At 35.7% G+C, this 18306-nt stretch overlaps 1 protein-coding gene across 3 annotated transcripts in view; it reads right to left on the bottom strand.

Moving 5' to 3' along the window:
* LOC106875883 (four and a half LIM domains protein 2) overlaps positions 1 to 18306 on the bottom strand; it is a 231251-nt gene that overhangs the window by 11665 nt on the left and 201280 nt on the right. For all 3 annotated transcript variants that reach the window (XM_089338925.1, XM_089338924.1, XM_089338926.1), the window contains one exon: positions 1349 to 1523. In XM_089338925.1, the coding sequence (XP_089195051.1) occupies positions 1349 to 1523 (175 nt within the window). The remainder of the gene's footprint in view (positions 1 to 1348; positions 1524 to 18306) is intronic.

The following is an 18306-nucleotide window of genomic DNA, read 5'->3' as shown; positions in this document are numbered from 1 at the left end:
TGTTTAATGTCCCCGTCACTTAGCGGTTTGGCAAAAGAGACCGATAGAATAAGTACTAGGCTTACAAAGAATAAGTCCCGGGGTCGATTTGCTCGACTCTAAAGGCGGTGCTTCAGTATGGCTGCAGTCAAATGACTGAAACAAGTAAAAGAGTAAAGAGAAGCTTCTAGAAAGGAAATCAAAACTCCTTTACAACCTTAAAAATATATTCCATTTTATCATTATTTTAATTTTAGTTGTTGGCTAAAAATTAAGGGTGCCATTTTCAGAGTGACATTTTTTCTGCTTCTAGACCAGGGTCCATTTAAGATTTTGGGTGTCCATGCTAACAAAATAGTAAATTGGGGATGCACAGTAGTATTTTAAGGGTCCATGGAAAATTTTTGATTTTGCTGTCTTTATTGCAAGAAACAGGTTCCTTTCTCTATGTTAGTTAATGTGTGAAAAACAAAATTGGAATTTAAAAGAAGCATCTATAAAGCTAGTTTTTAGACATTGGATGGTTATGGTGATCCACTAGAATAGAATAGTAACGAAAGAGATCCATAGGTAAAAAAAAAATGGTTGAGAGAAAGGATCTAACTTGGTATCTTTGATAACAGAAACCATGGTAAGTGCAACTAAGTCATTCATGGTTGTGAATGATGGTATTAGTTTTACTATTTCTGTTTGTATGTATCTTTTATCTTTTACTTGCTTCAGTCATTAAACTGTGGCCAGGATGCAGCACCACCTCGAAGAATTTTTAGTCAAATGAATTTACCCCAGTACGTATTTTTTTCTTAAACCTAGTACTTGTTCTATTGACCCCGCTAAGTTATGGGGATGTAAACACATCAAAACCAGTTCTCAAGCGGTGGGGGGGGGGAGATGAACACACACATATATATTTGGCCAAAGTGACTAATGGAATAAACACTAAATTTAAGATAAATACTGGGGTCAATTTATTTGCCTAATCCAACAAAGGGTGGAGGCGTGTGGCTTAGTGGTTAGGGTGTCAGCATCATGATCATAAGATTGTGGTTTCGATTCTCGGACCAGGCGATGCGTTGTGTTCTTGAGCAAAACACTTCATTTCACGTTGCTCCGGTCCACTCAGCTGGCAAAAATGAGTAACGCAGTGATGGACTGGCATCCTGTCCAGCTGGGGAATACATACGCCATAGAAACCGGGAAACCAGGCCCATGAGCCTGGGTAGGCTTTAAAAGGGCGCATTTATTTAATCCAACAAAGCAATGTTCCAGCATGACCACAGTTCAGTAATTGGACCAAGTATAAAAGTAATTAAAACAGAATGTGTATAAAAAAAAAAAAGAAAACAAAAATAAAACTTCACTGCCATACCTCCTTTAAAAGGTTTTTTACATCCATCACATCTAGCTGCAAACAGTTCATCATGGCAATCTGAACAGAAAATTGCATCATCCTTGTAAGCAAAAGGCTGGTTGACAAGGCTCTTTTGACACTCACAGCATTTGAAGCAGAATTCATGCCAATGCTTATCTTTGTATGATAAATCCTATAAAGAAACAAAATGAAATAACGTATAAAGACAAAAGTATAAAAGGGTTTTTTTTTTACTCATCAAAATCAAGATAAAATAAGAGATGTAGATAAACAATTTTTCCACACCCATTTTATTAAGGCAGAAAATTACAATGTAATAAAGCTTTATTTTTTTTAGATTATTATTATTTTCGATATTATTATTATTATTTTCGATATTATTATTATTATTATTGCTGTTGTTATTGAGGGTGGCAAGCTGGCAGAATCATTACCATGCTGAGAAACTTGGGGGAGGAGGCAAGTTGATAACATCGACCCCACTGGCACTAATTTCATCGACCCCGCAAAAGGATAAAAGACAAAGTCGACCTCAGCAGAATTTGAACTCAGACCAGAAGGACAAACAAAATGTCGCTAAGCACCTTGCTCAGTGTGCTAACAATTCTGCCAGCTTGCTGCCTTAATAGTAGTAGTAATAATAATAATAATAATAATAATAATAATAATAATAATAATAATAATAATATACGTAAGAAAGATGAAAAGAAATTACAAGACAATCCCTTAAAATTTGAAATTGCAAGAATTTGGAATATGAAAATTGTAATGGTTGTGCCTATAATAAGTAGTACATTGGGAACTGTAAGCAAAGATATAGACAAATGGCGGAAGGAGATTGGAATAGAATGCCTTGTAGAGCTTCTACAGAAAGTTTGCCTCTTACGGAAAGGAAAGAATATCAAGAGAGTCATAGGCACTTGGAGGGACCAATGAAAGATAGTGGATACCTAAGGTTACCGGTAGTAACCTGCTACCCACATAAATTCTACAAGGAATAAGAATGAACCCGAGACAAATCAATGATAATATATGTATAGTGTTTTAGTAGTAAACATTCACTTAAAGTGCTGCATAGCAGGGTTGAACCAGAAACCATGTGGTTAGAAAGCAAGCTTCTTAACCACACAGCCATACCTACACTGTATAGATTATAGAGAGAATAAGGCATGACATGTGAAGGATACAAAAATCATAAACAGAATGTCTTAATCTTTTATTTTAATTCCATTCATTGTTGTTGTTGGCACTCCATCGCTTACGACGTCAAGGGTTCCAGATGATCCGATCAACGGAACAGCCTATTCGTGAAATTAACGTGCAAGTGGCTGAGCACTCCACAGACACGTGTACCCTTAACGTAGTTCTCAGGGATATTCAGCATGACACAGTGTGACAAGGCTGACCCTTTGAATTACAGGCACAACAGAAACAGGAAGTAAGAGTGAGAGAAAGTTGTGGTGAATGAGTACAGCAGGGTTCGCCACCATCCCCTGCCGGAGCCTCGTGGAGCTTTAAGTGTTTTCGCTCAATAAACACTCAACACCCGGTCTGGGAATCGAAACCATGATCCTATGACTGCGAATCTGCTGCCCTAACCACTGGGCCATTGCGCCTCCACAATTCCATTCATAACCTTTATATTCCTATAAAAAGAATGCTTTATAGAAATATTAAATCAACCCTACTATTTGACTTGAATATTTATGATTTGATTTTATCAACCATGGAAATTGAGAGGCAAAAAGTTTGAACTCAAGAAATAAAGAGGTATTTTGCACCAACAATCTGTTCCAATGGTTCTGTTCTATTCCACCAATTCCCTGCCTAGAAACAACAAACTTTAAAAAGTTCTACATAGCTTCCGGCCATATTGTTGTTATTATTGTATTATATTTTAAGCATTCTAACATGACATTTTGTCAGATTAATAATGTCGACCTCTTATTATTATTATTATTGGTGAGACAAGTTTGTAGTTTAGTTTTATAGTTTACACTGATATTAAACATGATATTAAGAGCTGTTTTATTTAGCTTTCAAGGGAACCTGTTCTGTTTATGTGAGGTTAACAAGATTGTTTTATGAACAGATGACAATTAATAATTTGTGTGAAATGTTAGAATAGGGTGGTGGCACTGTTGTTGGTGGTACTGGAAGGGTAGAGGGTGTGTAAGAAGGATAAAGAACAAAAATGGTTAGGAAACTGAAGGTAAATGAAGACATATATAATACATACATGTGTGTATATATATATATATATATATATATATATAATACATACATATAATACATACATGTACATATATATAATACATACATGTATATATATATATATAATACATACAAACACACACACACACACACACATATGTATATCAAACTTAGTGAAGTAAAATCGTGGTCATGACCTGAAGCCAGTGACATGTGAAAGGCACCTGTACTAGTGACATGTATAAGGGACCCAGTATGCTCCGTAGAGTGGTTGGCATTAGGAAGGGCATCCAGCCATAGAAACCATGCCAAAACGGACTGGAGCCTGGTGCAGCTGTCTGGCTTGTCAGCTCTGGTCAAACCATCTAACCCATGCCAGCATGGAAAACAGATATTAAATGATGATGATTATATCACTGTATCAACCAGACTACCAGATGTTATACACCACTGGTCACAATGCACTTCTTTGCATTGATGTAGCTTTTGAATGATGCCAACCCTTTGGCTAGTCAAATGGGCCAATATTCCCCATGAACAGAATGCCAGTCTGTTTTAGGTGTGGCTGTGTGGTTAAAAAGTTTGTGTCTTAAACACTTGGTTTGGGTTCAGTCTTGCACCTTGGGCAAGTGTCCTCAACTATAGCCTCAGAGCAGCTAATCTCTTGTGAGTGGGTTTGGTAGACGGAAACTAAAAGCTCATTTTGGGTGTATACATGCATGTGCATGCCTCCTTGTCTTGGCATGGCATAATAATTCTAAATGAGTGTCACTGTCATATAAATGACATCCTTCATTGTAATCTCCCGTGAAAACATGTCTAGCCGTGGGCAAATATTACCTTACTTGGAAACAGGGAGGGTTGGTAACAGACAGGGTATCTAGCCATAGAAAATCTGCCTCAATAAATTTTGTTTGTTCAATGAAAAAGTAATTTTTAAAATGATAATGATATACATCAACATAATATATATATATATAAACACTTATATTCTAGGTATTTCAGGATTATTTTCTTGATTGTAGTATCTTTGCTGGGTGTTTTTTTTTGTTTTTTTTTGTAATTCTTTTATTTTCTTTCTAACAATTTTCTGGTTTATTTTGGTTTTTAAAAACCTATTTTGCTTCTTCCAAAATTAAAATACCTTTCAATACTCTTTGAGTAAAGAATTGTTGGAAACACTGGCACAGTCATGAGATAAGATGATAAATATAGACAAGCAAGATTACACCATCTATACATTATTATTATTATTTTTTTTTTATTATTGTTACTAGTAGTAGTGGTAGTATTATTATTATTCTACCGAACAAGTGTGTTGTAAGACAGGTAACATCAATGATAATTTGTTGCTAGTTTGAAATAATTGAGCAAAAGCAGCTAGACGTACATCTGTGCTTGGCTTTTGCAAATGAGCCAAATTTTCTTTCAGCTGAGATCATCACCACCACCACCGTCAAGTGACAGCCCAACCCACGCTTTCTTAATTCCTCAAGACACCCACACTACCACCAGCCAACTACTGTACTAAAGCTTGTTCATGACCAATTATGGTGGTTGAAAATCTAAAGAAAGAAAACACCGCTGCTGTGAAAGAAAGGAAATGAATTGTAGAAATAAAAACTACAGAACGTATGAAAATAATAATAATAACAAAATAAAATAAAATAGTAGTACACAGAAAAATACAGACACACACACACACACACACACACACACACACACACACACACACACACACACACACAAGTACTGCCCAACACCTGTGTGTGTGTGTGTGTGTGTGTGTGTGTGTGTGTGTGTGTGTGTGTGTGTGTGTGTGTGTGTAATTGTGCATCCAGATGTGTACCCAGATAGGAAAACAAAATTATATCATTTGGGATTGATTATGATGGGCTTTACTGATGGTGGGGGGGGGGGGGGGGGGGAGCGGGCTGTATCCGTGAGCTGTTTCAATCTAGAGATCAGTTCTTACTCCCAGTTTATTTTATGGCAAAACTGAAGGGACTCCAAAGGCAACATCAACCTCTGAGTCATCACCATGTTTTATACACACACACACACACACACACCAACCACATATTAACTCTGTGTGTGTGTGTGTGTGTGTGTGTGTGTATCTTTTACTTGTTTCAGTCATTTGACTGCAGCCATGCTGGGGCATCACCTTGAAGAGTTTTAGTCAAACAAATCGATCCCAAGCTTAGTACTTATTCTATCAGTCTCTTTTGTTGAACTGCTAAGTTACAAGGATGTAAACACATCAACACCAGTTGTCAAGCAGTGGTGTGAAGGACACAGACACAAAGAGACACACACAGATATATATATATATATATATATATATATATGAGAGAGTGCTGAGAAGTTCCTGGTTTTCAGGATGTTGCGAAAGGCCTGGTTGGAGGCCCAACCTTCCAAGTTCTTTTACAGAGCTTAGAAAAGTTGAAGGACAGCTGCAATAAGTGTGTGAATCTAAAAAGGGACTATGTTGCATGAAATCTCAATTAACACATCCTCCAGTACTTGCTTTTATCGAAAGCCAGGAACTTTTCAGCCCCAATTTTGTGTGTATCTTCATCGTCATTTAACATCTGCTTTCCAGGTTGGCATGGGTTGAATAGTTTGACAGGAGCTAGCTAGACAGAAGACTGCACCATGCTTCAATGTCTGTTTTGGCATGGTTTCTATGGACTTCTTTCAGTTTCCATCCACTCACAAGGCTTTGGTGAGTCTGAGGCTATAGTAGAAGACATTTGCTCAAAGTGCCACTCAGTGAGACTTAACCTGGAACCATGTGGTTGGGAAGCACGCTCTTCTTGCCACACAGCCACGTCTGTGCCTATGTATGTGTATTATATATATATATATATATATATATATATATATATATATATATATACGGTTTAGATATAGATTCAAGGCTTGAATATGGTACTTATGCGAAGGCACCCGAATTTCACATCCCAAAAGGATGGGTGATTAAAATCAAATAATAAGCAACACGGATTTCAAAAGTGATTGCAGTACGCACGTTTCATGCTACTTCAATTTATTTAAGTAATGTGAGCATTACCTTAAATGCAATATGAAGAGCAATCTTCAGCTGCACGAAAAAATGTAGAAAAAAGACATATTACAAATGTGGCAACATATTAAAACCAAGTGGGAGAGAGCAGAGGAAGAATATATAAGTCCATCTTGACATAGCAGGGTCTATCAGGCTATATATATATATATACACACACAGTAATCGTCATGATAGATCGCTAGTCGCTAAACCTTTTTCTATTTTCTCTCCGTTTATTTCTGTGTTCCTTTCTGTCAAAGAGCGTAGGCTCGAAATGTAAAATACTTTCTCACTTCCCAAGCATTAAACTAATACATCTGTTTGTTGTTTACACACCCATCTTCGTTTTTTGTTTTTTTATAAATTTCCATTATATACAGTAATCCCTCGACTATCGCTGGTGTTATGTTCCAAAACCTCCCCATGATAGGTGATAATCCATGAAAAAGTAACAGTACTGTACTGTATATCTTTTAAGATTATTTTTATAATTTGTATATATTTATTTTATTATAAATGCAAGACAACACCACACACTTGTCTTCTGAATTTCGTTTTCCATACAGCATGGGCAATTCTTTATTTACTCATCTACGGTACACAACGTATTTTCTTTTAATATATTTTAATTAATGTATTATATAGTGCAATACTGTATTGTATTTTTATTTATTAATTTTTAGGCATGAAAATGCTTATTTTACCACAGAAATAATTAAAATCTAAAAGAAACCCGCAATATACTGAGGAGTTCATGATATAAATTTACATATATTAGCCAGAAAAATCTGCAATGTACTGAGGACACAATAGGTGATCTGTGATATGGCAAGTGATTACTGTATACATACATATATATATATATATATATATATATATATATATATATAGGAAAGATCCAGGGGAATAATTACAAGGTAGCTAAATGTTGCTTAAGTATCCTAGGAAACAATGGTCACACTTGTGTGTGATTTGATTCCGGGATGAGTAAGTCGTATTTAGGAGAAAATAAGGAAAATTGTAAAAGGAGACAAATGCTCAGGATACTTTGATAGGTTTTGTCCAGTACTGGCCCAGGCCTTGTCTAACTGAATAGCACCACCTGGCAAACATTTATATCTTCATATCTTCAAGATATAAATGTTTTAATAACATCCTGAGCATTTGCCTCCTTTTTTAATTTTTCCTATATATACATCCATATATATATATATATATACATACATATGTAATAACTTTTCTAAGGAATAGTTTGACAGTTTCTAAAAATATAAATGTTACTCTACTAAAAACTATTGAGTCATTCTACACTTTAATGTCTGGTTATTTTTATATAAAGCTTTAAATAAAAAAAAAAACTGATGAACATCTAAAAATATCTGGATGAGGTTGACCCAAACCTCACAAGTTGAATGGTAAACTATGTGAAAGCTTATTAGGTGGATTATGCCTGTAAGTCAAATATCTGGCCTTTTCCCATTTTGTGTTATGCTAATTTGGTTTAAGAATCACGTCTATGGAATACTCAACATTTACCTGTTAATTCAATGAAAAGGTAGTTCAGTTCATCAAAGAACTGAATATTTATTTTCAAAAGTGACAAAGGAACCATCAAGGCAATGTGTGCGTATGTGTGTGTGCACATATATATATATATATATAGAGAGAGAGAGAGGGGAGCTGTTGGTCATATAACTGGAATATTTATACAACAGAACCAATGCAAGATTTCAGCATTACATAAGGAATAAAATTCCCACTTGCATATGGATATCCTGATCATCTTCATTATTTAATCCTTTGCCTGTCCTGTGCATCATGTGAGATACACGACTTATTTCCTTGGTGTCAATGTGTCATATACAATACACATTCCCAATATTTTTTCAACCGCCAGAGTAACGTGGGACTTATGAAAGGAAAGCTTTATTTCAACTCAGAATGTTTCAAATAAGGGCTAACTAAAAATCTAGAAACAAGTATAAATGTTTAGGACTAATTGACAAAAAATAATTTGGACAGGCAAAAGGTTAACATCCAGTTGCATGCTGGTATGGCTTGGGTGGTTTAACAGGGTCTGCTGAACCAACAGATAGCATCCTGCTCCAGTGTCTTCTCTGGTATGGCTTTTATAACTGGTTACTCTTCCTAACCACTTTGTTTTTGAGGTTCAGTAATAGTGATGATCATCTCATTACTTGCAAAGCCAAGACCCCAAAACTGGCCCCTATAATTAAGTGGGAACAGAAAAGAGAGTGATATGATAATTAAGAGGGGCGGTTGGGGGAGTATAACAGGAAGCAAGGGAAAAGGAAGAAATTAGTATTAGGACTGAGAAAAAAGAAGAGAAAGAGTTAAAAGATTATATATCTGCTTGATATCCTGTTTCCAGATTTCTATACTGTAAAATGCTAGATACATTTATGTATGGCTTTTCTTGCATCCCCTTTTCTTTTCCTAAACACTTTAAACCATATTTATTCCTGTGAATATAAGGAATCAACAACTTCAACATATGTTGTCTTTTATTCCCTATTAATTTCTAGCTCTGCCAGTAGGTTCCAGTTATATCAACCACAAGATGTCTTTGATGCTTGGCTGTTAATGTTGGCCCTTGTCACAGACCCTTGACCATAAATATTTTCTTTGCTACTTTATCTGCTTTTTACTAGTTCTCAAAAGATGCACCCTAATGCATTGGTGTACTACAAGAGGTGTCTAAGTGCATAGCAGGTTTTTAAAAATATAATTCAATTCTTTTGCTGCCATATTTCTATTGAATTACACCACTTTTGTTTCAAATGATTTTAGAAATAATGAATTTAGTAAAATAACTGCCATTCTTAAAGCTAGTGTTTGGAACATAACTTAAAATGAAATTTTGATGGTCATAATTTAAATCACATTAAATTAGAAGTTTTGCATCATCAGACCAGGAGAGGTTTCAGGCAGAAGTTGGTATCAAAAAGGTTACAGTTTTAATATTTATACTAGAACAAGGTGGCGAGCTGGCAGAATATATAGCATGCTGAGCAAAATCCTTAGCAGCATTTCACCTGACTACACTCTGAGTTCAAATTCCACTCTCTGAGTTCAAATTCCACTCAGGTTGACTTTGCCTTTCATCCATAAGTTAATAAAATAAGTACCAGTTGAGCACTGGAATCGAGGTAATCGACTTACCCACTCCCTCAAAATTGCTGGATTTGTGCTAAAATTTGAAACCAATATTTATACTGAAACATCTTGAAAAATGTGATCCATAATTTTGTTACACAACATAAAGAATAGTTTTCTATATTTTTCTTCTAATTTTATTTTTAAACTTTAAAAGTTTTTATTTTTAGAGTTCAAAGCTAGAGATGTAATTAATTTTTTTTATTTGACCTCCACAAAGTCAGACTGAGAAACTCTGATTAGATGTTTAAAATAAATTTTATGGTATTTAAGTTGAAATAAATGGGTTGAATTGAAATTGTGATCTCTCAGTCATCCATGAGAGATTATTTATCTAAATCAAGAATTGGTGCAACAAACAAGTTTACTATCACTCTTGAACCAGATCAGTACAATTTGGAATCAATTACTAAAGCAGAATTGTTTACCTAAAGTCAACTCACTAACTTCAAAATAGACTCAATGAATAGTGGAAGAACTTAAACCTTAAAATACATGGAATATTCAGAAAATGGTGCACTTTCTAAATAGTAAAAACATGGTGCATTTTTCTAAATTGCAGAAAAGCCCTCTTAAGTAAGTAGTGGGTATAGTAGAAAGAGAGGTGGATTATGCCAGGTTATATATGAGAGGGTGCTGAAATGTTCTTGGCTTTAAGGGTGTCACAAAGGAGCCCAACATTCCATGTTCTTTTACAGGGTGTCACTGGAGCCCAACATTCCATGTTCTTTTACAGGGCTTAGAAAAACTGAAGGACCACTGCAATAAGTGAGTCTGAGAGGGGAATATGTTGAATAAAATCATAACTGATCCTTGGGTATTTTCTTTTACCCAAAACAAGGAAATTTTTCCAGCGTTCCCTTATATATATATATATATATATATATATAAAAAAGCTGTCTACTCCTGATGAGTGCAGGGTTACATAATCGGACTGTTATCTAACACTCTGTTGAACCCCCTAATGCAAAACTAATTGGGAAGATTGATCATAATGGAAGTATAATACTGTAGTACACTTTGATTAATATATATCTATGAGACAAAAAAGGATGAAGGAACAAGCTATTATGCATTGAAGTTCATTACATAGTTTCTTGTTCCCTTGTCATTTATCTCTTATTATGCTCTGTACTTGACTAATGCTTATTTTTTCTGAAGCATATGTGTATTGAGTTCTAACACTAGGTTATTAATATCACTATGCCTAAGCAATAAATGAATATATATATATATATATATATATATATATATATATATATATAGATGCCCACACATTGGCAAGCTAATTGCCAATAAACTAGCACATCAAACAAAATAGCTCATGGTATTTATTCCACCTGAGCTGCACAGCAGGTGTTCCTTTATTAGTCTCAGCATCAGAAATTTCATGAGTGAATGATTAGCCCATTAGAAACTAACAACCAATATCACTGCAGTCCCCAAAATGTATGATACCTAACGAATATATATCTACAAAAATATCTATTTACAGCAACACTAATTATACAAATACATTATTCCAGAAGACCATAATGAAGGGGGTGAGAAATAGTTCTTCATTTGACTTGGTTATCTCAATTACTAAACTTTCCTAATTAAACTTGATAATGTATACAGAATTGTATCTTATCCTTTGGTATAATAGGTTTTAAAAAGGTTAAGAATTTCAAATGCAATGAGAGAATCCTGTGCTGTTTGTAAATATCAATGACCTTAGAGTTGCTTCTTTCCTATATCTGTAGTTGATGGGGGTACTATTGGTAGTGGTAGGTATTTGTCTTGCAGTAGCTTTTAGTGTTTTTATTCTATTTCACAGTTCAGTATAAGCTTATAGAAAACAAGTATTACTCAATATTCTATGCTCTCTTTTAAGATTATTAATTATTATTATTAAGGTGGTCAGCTGGCAGAATCATTAGCACATCTGGCAAAATGCTTAGTGGCATTTTGTCTATCTTTATGTTCTGAGTTCTAATTCCACCAAGGTCAGCTTTGCCTTTCATCCTTTCAAGGTCAATAAAATAGGTACCAGTTGAACATTGGGGATTAATGTAATCAGCTATCCCTTCCCCAAATCGCTGGCCTTGCGCCAAAATTAGTAAAAATTATTATTATTATTATTACTATCATATTATTATTATTAAGGCAGTGAGCTGGCAGAATCATCAGCATGCCTGGCAAAATGCTTAGCAGCATTTCATCTATGTGAGTTCTAATTCTGCTGAGGTCAACTTTCATCCTTCCAGGGTCGATAAAATAAGTACCAGTTGAACACTGAAGTCAATGTAATTGATTTATCCCCTCCACCAAGATTGCTGGCCTTGTGCCAAAATTTGAAGCCATTATTATTATTATTATTAAGTGAGAGAGCAGTGCATGCCAGCAAAGTGACATTGGGGTACAAATATACGAAGCCCAGTATACCCATCATGACTACCCATCTGATTAAGATACACCAGGCACATGCATCACAACCATATGTGCACGACATGGTGATCTCATATCAAGATAAATAGCACATGACCTTGCAGGTGGGGCCCAGTTAGAATTTTCTTCAGGTAGAGTAGCCCATCCCATTGAAATGGCCCCTGAATAAGAGTTGTTTAAAGATGTTGAACGAAACACCCATGTTTCCAGAGGTGAATTATTCAAACCTCAAAGAATTCCTCTCAATATATGGCTATGATGCTCTCCTACTACTTCTGCTCATGATCAGAGATGTACATATCGTCAGCCACCAAGGGACATGCTTAACTGGATAAGATCAAACAACTAACAAGCAAATTTGTGATATTGAGCAGAATATTTGCTGTAGCCCATCTTTTATACTAACACAAAACAAAGTACATGATAACACATCCAATCAGTTAAGATCAGAAGACATGAGAGCCACTGCCTGGTACTGCATCAGGGTATTTATTATTATTATTATTATTATTATTGGAGGGCAGCAAGCTGGCAGAATTGTCACTTCACTGGACAAAAATGCTTGGAGATATTAGTTCCAGTCCTTTACATTCTGATTTCAAATGATGTCAAAATTAACTTTGACTTTCATCATTTTGGGGTTGACAAAAAAAAAAAAAAATGACCAGTGTGTACTGGGGTCGATGCTGACCTTGTGCCAAAATTAGAATTTTAAAGGCAATGAGCCAGCAGAGTTGTTAGTATGCCAGACAAAATGCTTAGCAGAATTTCATCCATCTTTACATTCAAATTCAGCTGAAGTTGACATCACCTTTCATCCTTTTGGATTCAATAAAATAAGTACCAGTTGAACATTGGGAGTCAATGTAATCAACTAACCCTCTCCTCCAAAATTTCAGCCCTTGTGCTTATAGTAGAAGGAATTATTATTTCAAATTCAATTATATGTTTATATTTGCTCCCATCTAGAGACATGGAATTTATAAGGAGTACACTGGAATATAATTTATTTTCTCTTAAGAAGCAGAATTATTTGATGTGTGAAAAAAAGGTAAAATTAAAAAAAAAACATGACACACACACACACATATATGAATATGTAAAACTATCCACATACACACACAGAACAAACACAAATTCACAAAAGCACATAAATACACACATAGACACCCACAGAGATGCACAGACACACTTGCACACAGCTGTTTCAACTAGAATCAAGTAGGCAGACATAAACTTGTATCTTTTTTTCTCCACCCTCTCCATCTACCCATAATCCTCCTCCTCCTCCTTACTGTGGGTATTTATTTAGAGACACCACTACCACCGCCAGCAGAATCAAAACCACCCAGAAACCTTCTCTTTCTCCAGTAACTTATTCTTCAGTTTTTCACTGTTATCTTACCACCTTACTTTGCTGTTTCACCTGGCTTCTCTTTCTCGGCTCAATCATCATCATCATTTAACATTCATTCTCCATACTGGCATGGATTGGCTGGTTTGACAGGAGCTGGCCAGCCAGAGAGTTGCCCAGGTTCCAGTTGTCTGTTTTGGCATGGTTTCTATGGCTTGATGCCCTTCTTAACATGCACACCCACAGACCTCCTAGACTGCACCCCGAGAAAGGTTACTCAACTAATAATCAACATGAAGTCCCACACTAAACACACCAGTGTTCTGGCTTACAAATGAGCTGTGTCCTCTCTCTGTCTCTTTTTACTGCAACTATAATGGCCTTTGTTCCCCAAGGTTTGTTGGTCTCATGATATCTCCATTTAGGCACTCCTAGCTGACTTACCCTTCTATGCCCCAGGCCTTGCACTAATCACTATTTCTAGTTCTTTCTTCCCTCGGGATTTCCCTCCCAGTACTTGTCTTTCTTGCAATCACTGACCAGCACAAGTTTAAGTAGAATGTCCATCCACTAAGCATTTTGTCTAATGCTTTGAAGATTCTGCCACCTTACCATCCCGATAATAGTATTAATAATAATAATAACAACAACAATGATTTCAAATTTTGGCACAAGGCCAGCAATTTCAAAGGAGGTTGATTACATTGACCCCAGTGCTCAACTGGTACTAATTTTATCAACACCAAAAGGATGAAAAGCAAAGATGACCCTGGTGGAATTTGACCTCAGAATGTAAAGTTGGAAAAAAGCCACTAAGCATTTTCTCCAGTGCAGTAACAATTTTGCCAGCTTGCTGCCTTAATAATAATAATAATAATACTAATAATATCTGTTTCAATACAAACAACAAGCTGACACCAATCTGCTGATACTGCCCAGTTTAGTTTCTAGAAAGCATCCACTTCCAGAACCTTCTCTCCCACCTTCGACAATGCAAACTTTAATTTTCTTTTTTTTGTTTTGTTTTGTTCATATATTTTTAGCAAGTTGCCAAACTATATTCCAGAAAACTCTTGCTAGGTTGCTGCCATTTCATTCTATGAAATTGGAAGGTTCTGAAACTTGAAACTTTAAAAAAAAAACAACAAAACAACCACCACACTTACTATTAAATGTTAACAACCTGTGTTACTGGAAATACCTTGTTCTGTGTCAGGAATGCAACAAGAATGATATGCAACAATTGTGAGTACGTCTGTGTTTGCTTGTGTGTGTGTGTGCATATGTACAGAGGGGGAAAAACAAAAAAACAAAAAATCATATGTTGAGGTTTGGCAAGTTTCCAATTGTACTCTCAATATTCACAAATTATGTTTGCTCAACTTCCTACCCCCCCCCCCCCTCTCTTTCTGTCTAACTTTCCCCTCCCAACCCTATCCTGTGTTGCTACGCAAGTTTGTTGTGGTTGTCATTTAACCCCAGATCAGACCCCAATCAAGCAGACCTATGATCAAACAGTATCCCAGTCATGACCACCCTGTCTTTTATTGTCTTTTGGTTACAGTCTACAGACAACTGTATTTCCCAACACATTTTTCTCTACCAGGTTTTTAAAGACAGTAAGAATGGCTTAAGTGTGTAACCTAGTGGTTATAGTGTGGGGTGCATGACCATAAAATCATAAGTTCAATTCCTGGGCCAGACAGTATGTTGTGTCCTTGAGCAAGACACTTCATTTCACACTGGTCCAGTTTACTCAGCTGAAAATGAGCAGCAGTCTAGTGCAGCTCTCTTTCCTTCCAGCTGTCACATCCTTGATAATCCATTAGGTGAAGGGCTAAGGGCTGAAAAGATGTATATATCTGCTCATAACTTCACAGATACCTAATACAATTAGAAAAACCATGGTGCATGCTTCCAAGTCATTATTGCTAGCAAGAGAACAGCTACAATATTTAAACAATATTTAAGAGAGATGTAATTTGAGGGAGATTTGGTTGCTATTTCTATCAGTTACAATGATCACAATAAGAATCATTTGCTTGTTGGCTCATCACCAATTACCATATTTTCCAGTATATAACAAGTTGAATTTTTCAGACCCAAATTTACAGCCAAAAATGACAGGTTAACTTATACACGAAGACAACTTTGGGGGATATAAAGCTCCTAATGAAATGAAGCAGGATTTGAAAAGATAGTGACAATGTTTGAATGCTTACACTATATAATACATTTACTTGTACGTCTGAAAATATGATAGTTTGCAATAGATATGGTTGTTGATAATGCTGATGCCCCTCTCCCCAGATTAACACACTGCCCCTCCACTAACATTTTGGTGGATCCAAAAACCAAATTGTTCCATCTGACATCATCTGGTCTTTTGTTTAATAAGCAGTGAATTGCATTAACCATCATATTCTTCCATTTGTTTTTCTTTTAAAGACAAGAATTTTTGAAGACAGAATTGCCAGAATCATTAGAGTATTAGACAAAATCCCTGTGGGTATTTATCCTGTCTTTTTTTGCTTTCTGAGTTCAAATCTTGCGAAAGCTAATTTGGAATTTGATTTTTCGAGGGAGTCAATAAAATACAATTCCAATACAAGACAATATATTGGTAGAATTGATGGAATCTTGGACAAAATGTTTTGGGGTATTTATTCTAGTTCTTTATGTTCTGACTTCTAAATTGTCTGGCAATTAGGAGAGGTGGCCATGGCCTGAACGTTTTGAATGAAAGGATGGTGGGGAAAGATACGTTAGAGGAATTAAACATTATTCCATTGCTCCAGTCACACAGAAAAATTATCTCATGAGAATATTTCACATTTTGTTTTTTGTTTTTGAAGAGTTTGTTAGCCACTTGCTTAATTCTTCTCCATTTATGAACAAAGGGATGCAGCAAGTGGTCTTGTGTTCTTTCATGACCCTTCTTCAAAGCACAATGTAGTCAGTTGTGCATGTGTGAGAGAGATAGAGAGAAAGAGATGAGTGAAAGCCACTATTTCACTGCTGTTATTTTATTTATTGACTCTGAAAATGAAATTAAAGGCAATACTGGTCTCAGTTGGATTTGAACTCAGAATGTAAAAAACCAGAACAATTACCTACTACAAGACATTTGTCTGATTCTCTAATGACTCTTCCAGTTCACTGCTTTTGTCTAAGAATATTTTATATAAAATACATGGTTCACTTTTATGAAGTTGTTATACTGGACGACAGTGTAACAATTTTGGTGGAACCATAGATTTAAAAACAACCAATAACATACTTAGTAGTAGCCACTGTTTATTATCTACCTTACTGTCTATGTTCTATATTGTATGAGACTGAATAAATATAACCCAAGCATTTCTGATTCCATCACCTTTCTTTTAAGTAATAATGGCAAATTCATAGCTGAATCAATTTCTAGAGAAATTCTTTCATGCTAGTGATGTTCTGCTGGGTCAGGATGAACCCAGCATCTATTGTGGAGAAGTGATATTCTATCTCTAAGCCAGATACCATCTCTGACCAACATCCAAAAGCTGACACAACAACATTATATTAAGTCTATTTGTAGTAAAGCATGAATTAACTTACCAAGATTTTCTATGTAAAATGATATTAAGACATTCATAAGCACCGACCTTAGGCAGAAGAAAGAAAGAGAACCACAGTTTGGAGTGAGAAAACGATAAACAATGTTTGTGAGTTGACTGAGTGGCTATAAACAGAAGTTTGAAATGAAGATGTACAGGAGTTTCTATGGCAGGATAAGATAGAAGATAGAACGATATGAATAAACACTAAAAACACCTTGTATTTGTACAAGAAGGAATGTTTGACAGTTATTAACATAACAAAAATTACAAGAAGGTGGTCTGACAAAGTGTAAACACCTGTGCTGCTACTTGAGATGGATCTCAACTATGAAGATACCATTATCACTTAAAAGAAAGGTAATGGAATCATAAATATTAATTCTACATTTAGGTCTGTTTTATATAATGTACAGCATATACAATAAAGTAGATAATAAATTGAGATTGACTAAGATTATTGAATGTTTGGTAGATTTTTGATTTCATCATAAATGCCACACTTTGGTTCAACATTGCTTAGCGGAACTACATTGTCTTCGAACTACAAAGGCGGCGAGCTAGCAGAATCGTTAGCACGCCGGGCGAAATGCTTAGTGGTATTTCGTCTGCCATTACGTTCTGAGTTCAAGTTCCGCCGAGGTCAACTTTGCCTTTCATCCTTTCGGGGGGTCAATAAATTAAGTACCAGTTACGCACTGGGTCGATGTAATCGACTTAATCCATTCGTCTGTCCTTATTTGTTCCCTCTATGTTTAGCCCCTTGTGGGCAATAAAGAAATAGGAACTACATTGTCGTCATTGTCATTGTCATTATCATATTTATTTAACAACCATATTCCATGCTGGCATGGGTTGGATGGTTTGACAGGAGCTGACAAGCCAGAGGACTGTGCCAAGCTCCAGTGTTTGCTTTGGCATGGTTTCTAAGGCTGATGCTCTTCCTTATGTTATACCATTTTACAGAGTGCACTGGATGCTTTTTTCATTGCACTGGCACTAGGGAGGTCACCAAGCAACTCACAAAACAAGACTTATTGAGAGAATGGGATGCAGTTTGAGAGAGGTGGCTTTATACCAGGTATTGAGAGATTAAAGTATGATAGAGAGACAGGAA

This window comes from Octopus bimaculoides, chromosome 21, assembly GCF_046866305.1.
Source record: "Octopus bimaculoides isolate indiv1 chromosome 21, ASM4686630v1, whole genome shotgun sequence".
Classification (NCBI taxonomy): domain Eukaryota; kingdom Metazoa; phylum Mollusca; class Cephalopoda; order Octopoda; family Octopodidae; genus Octopus; species Octopus bimaculoides.
This window is presented reverse-complemented; position numbering and strand designations above follow the sequence as displayed.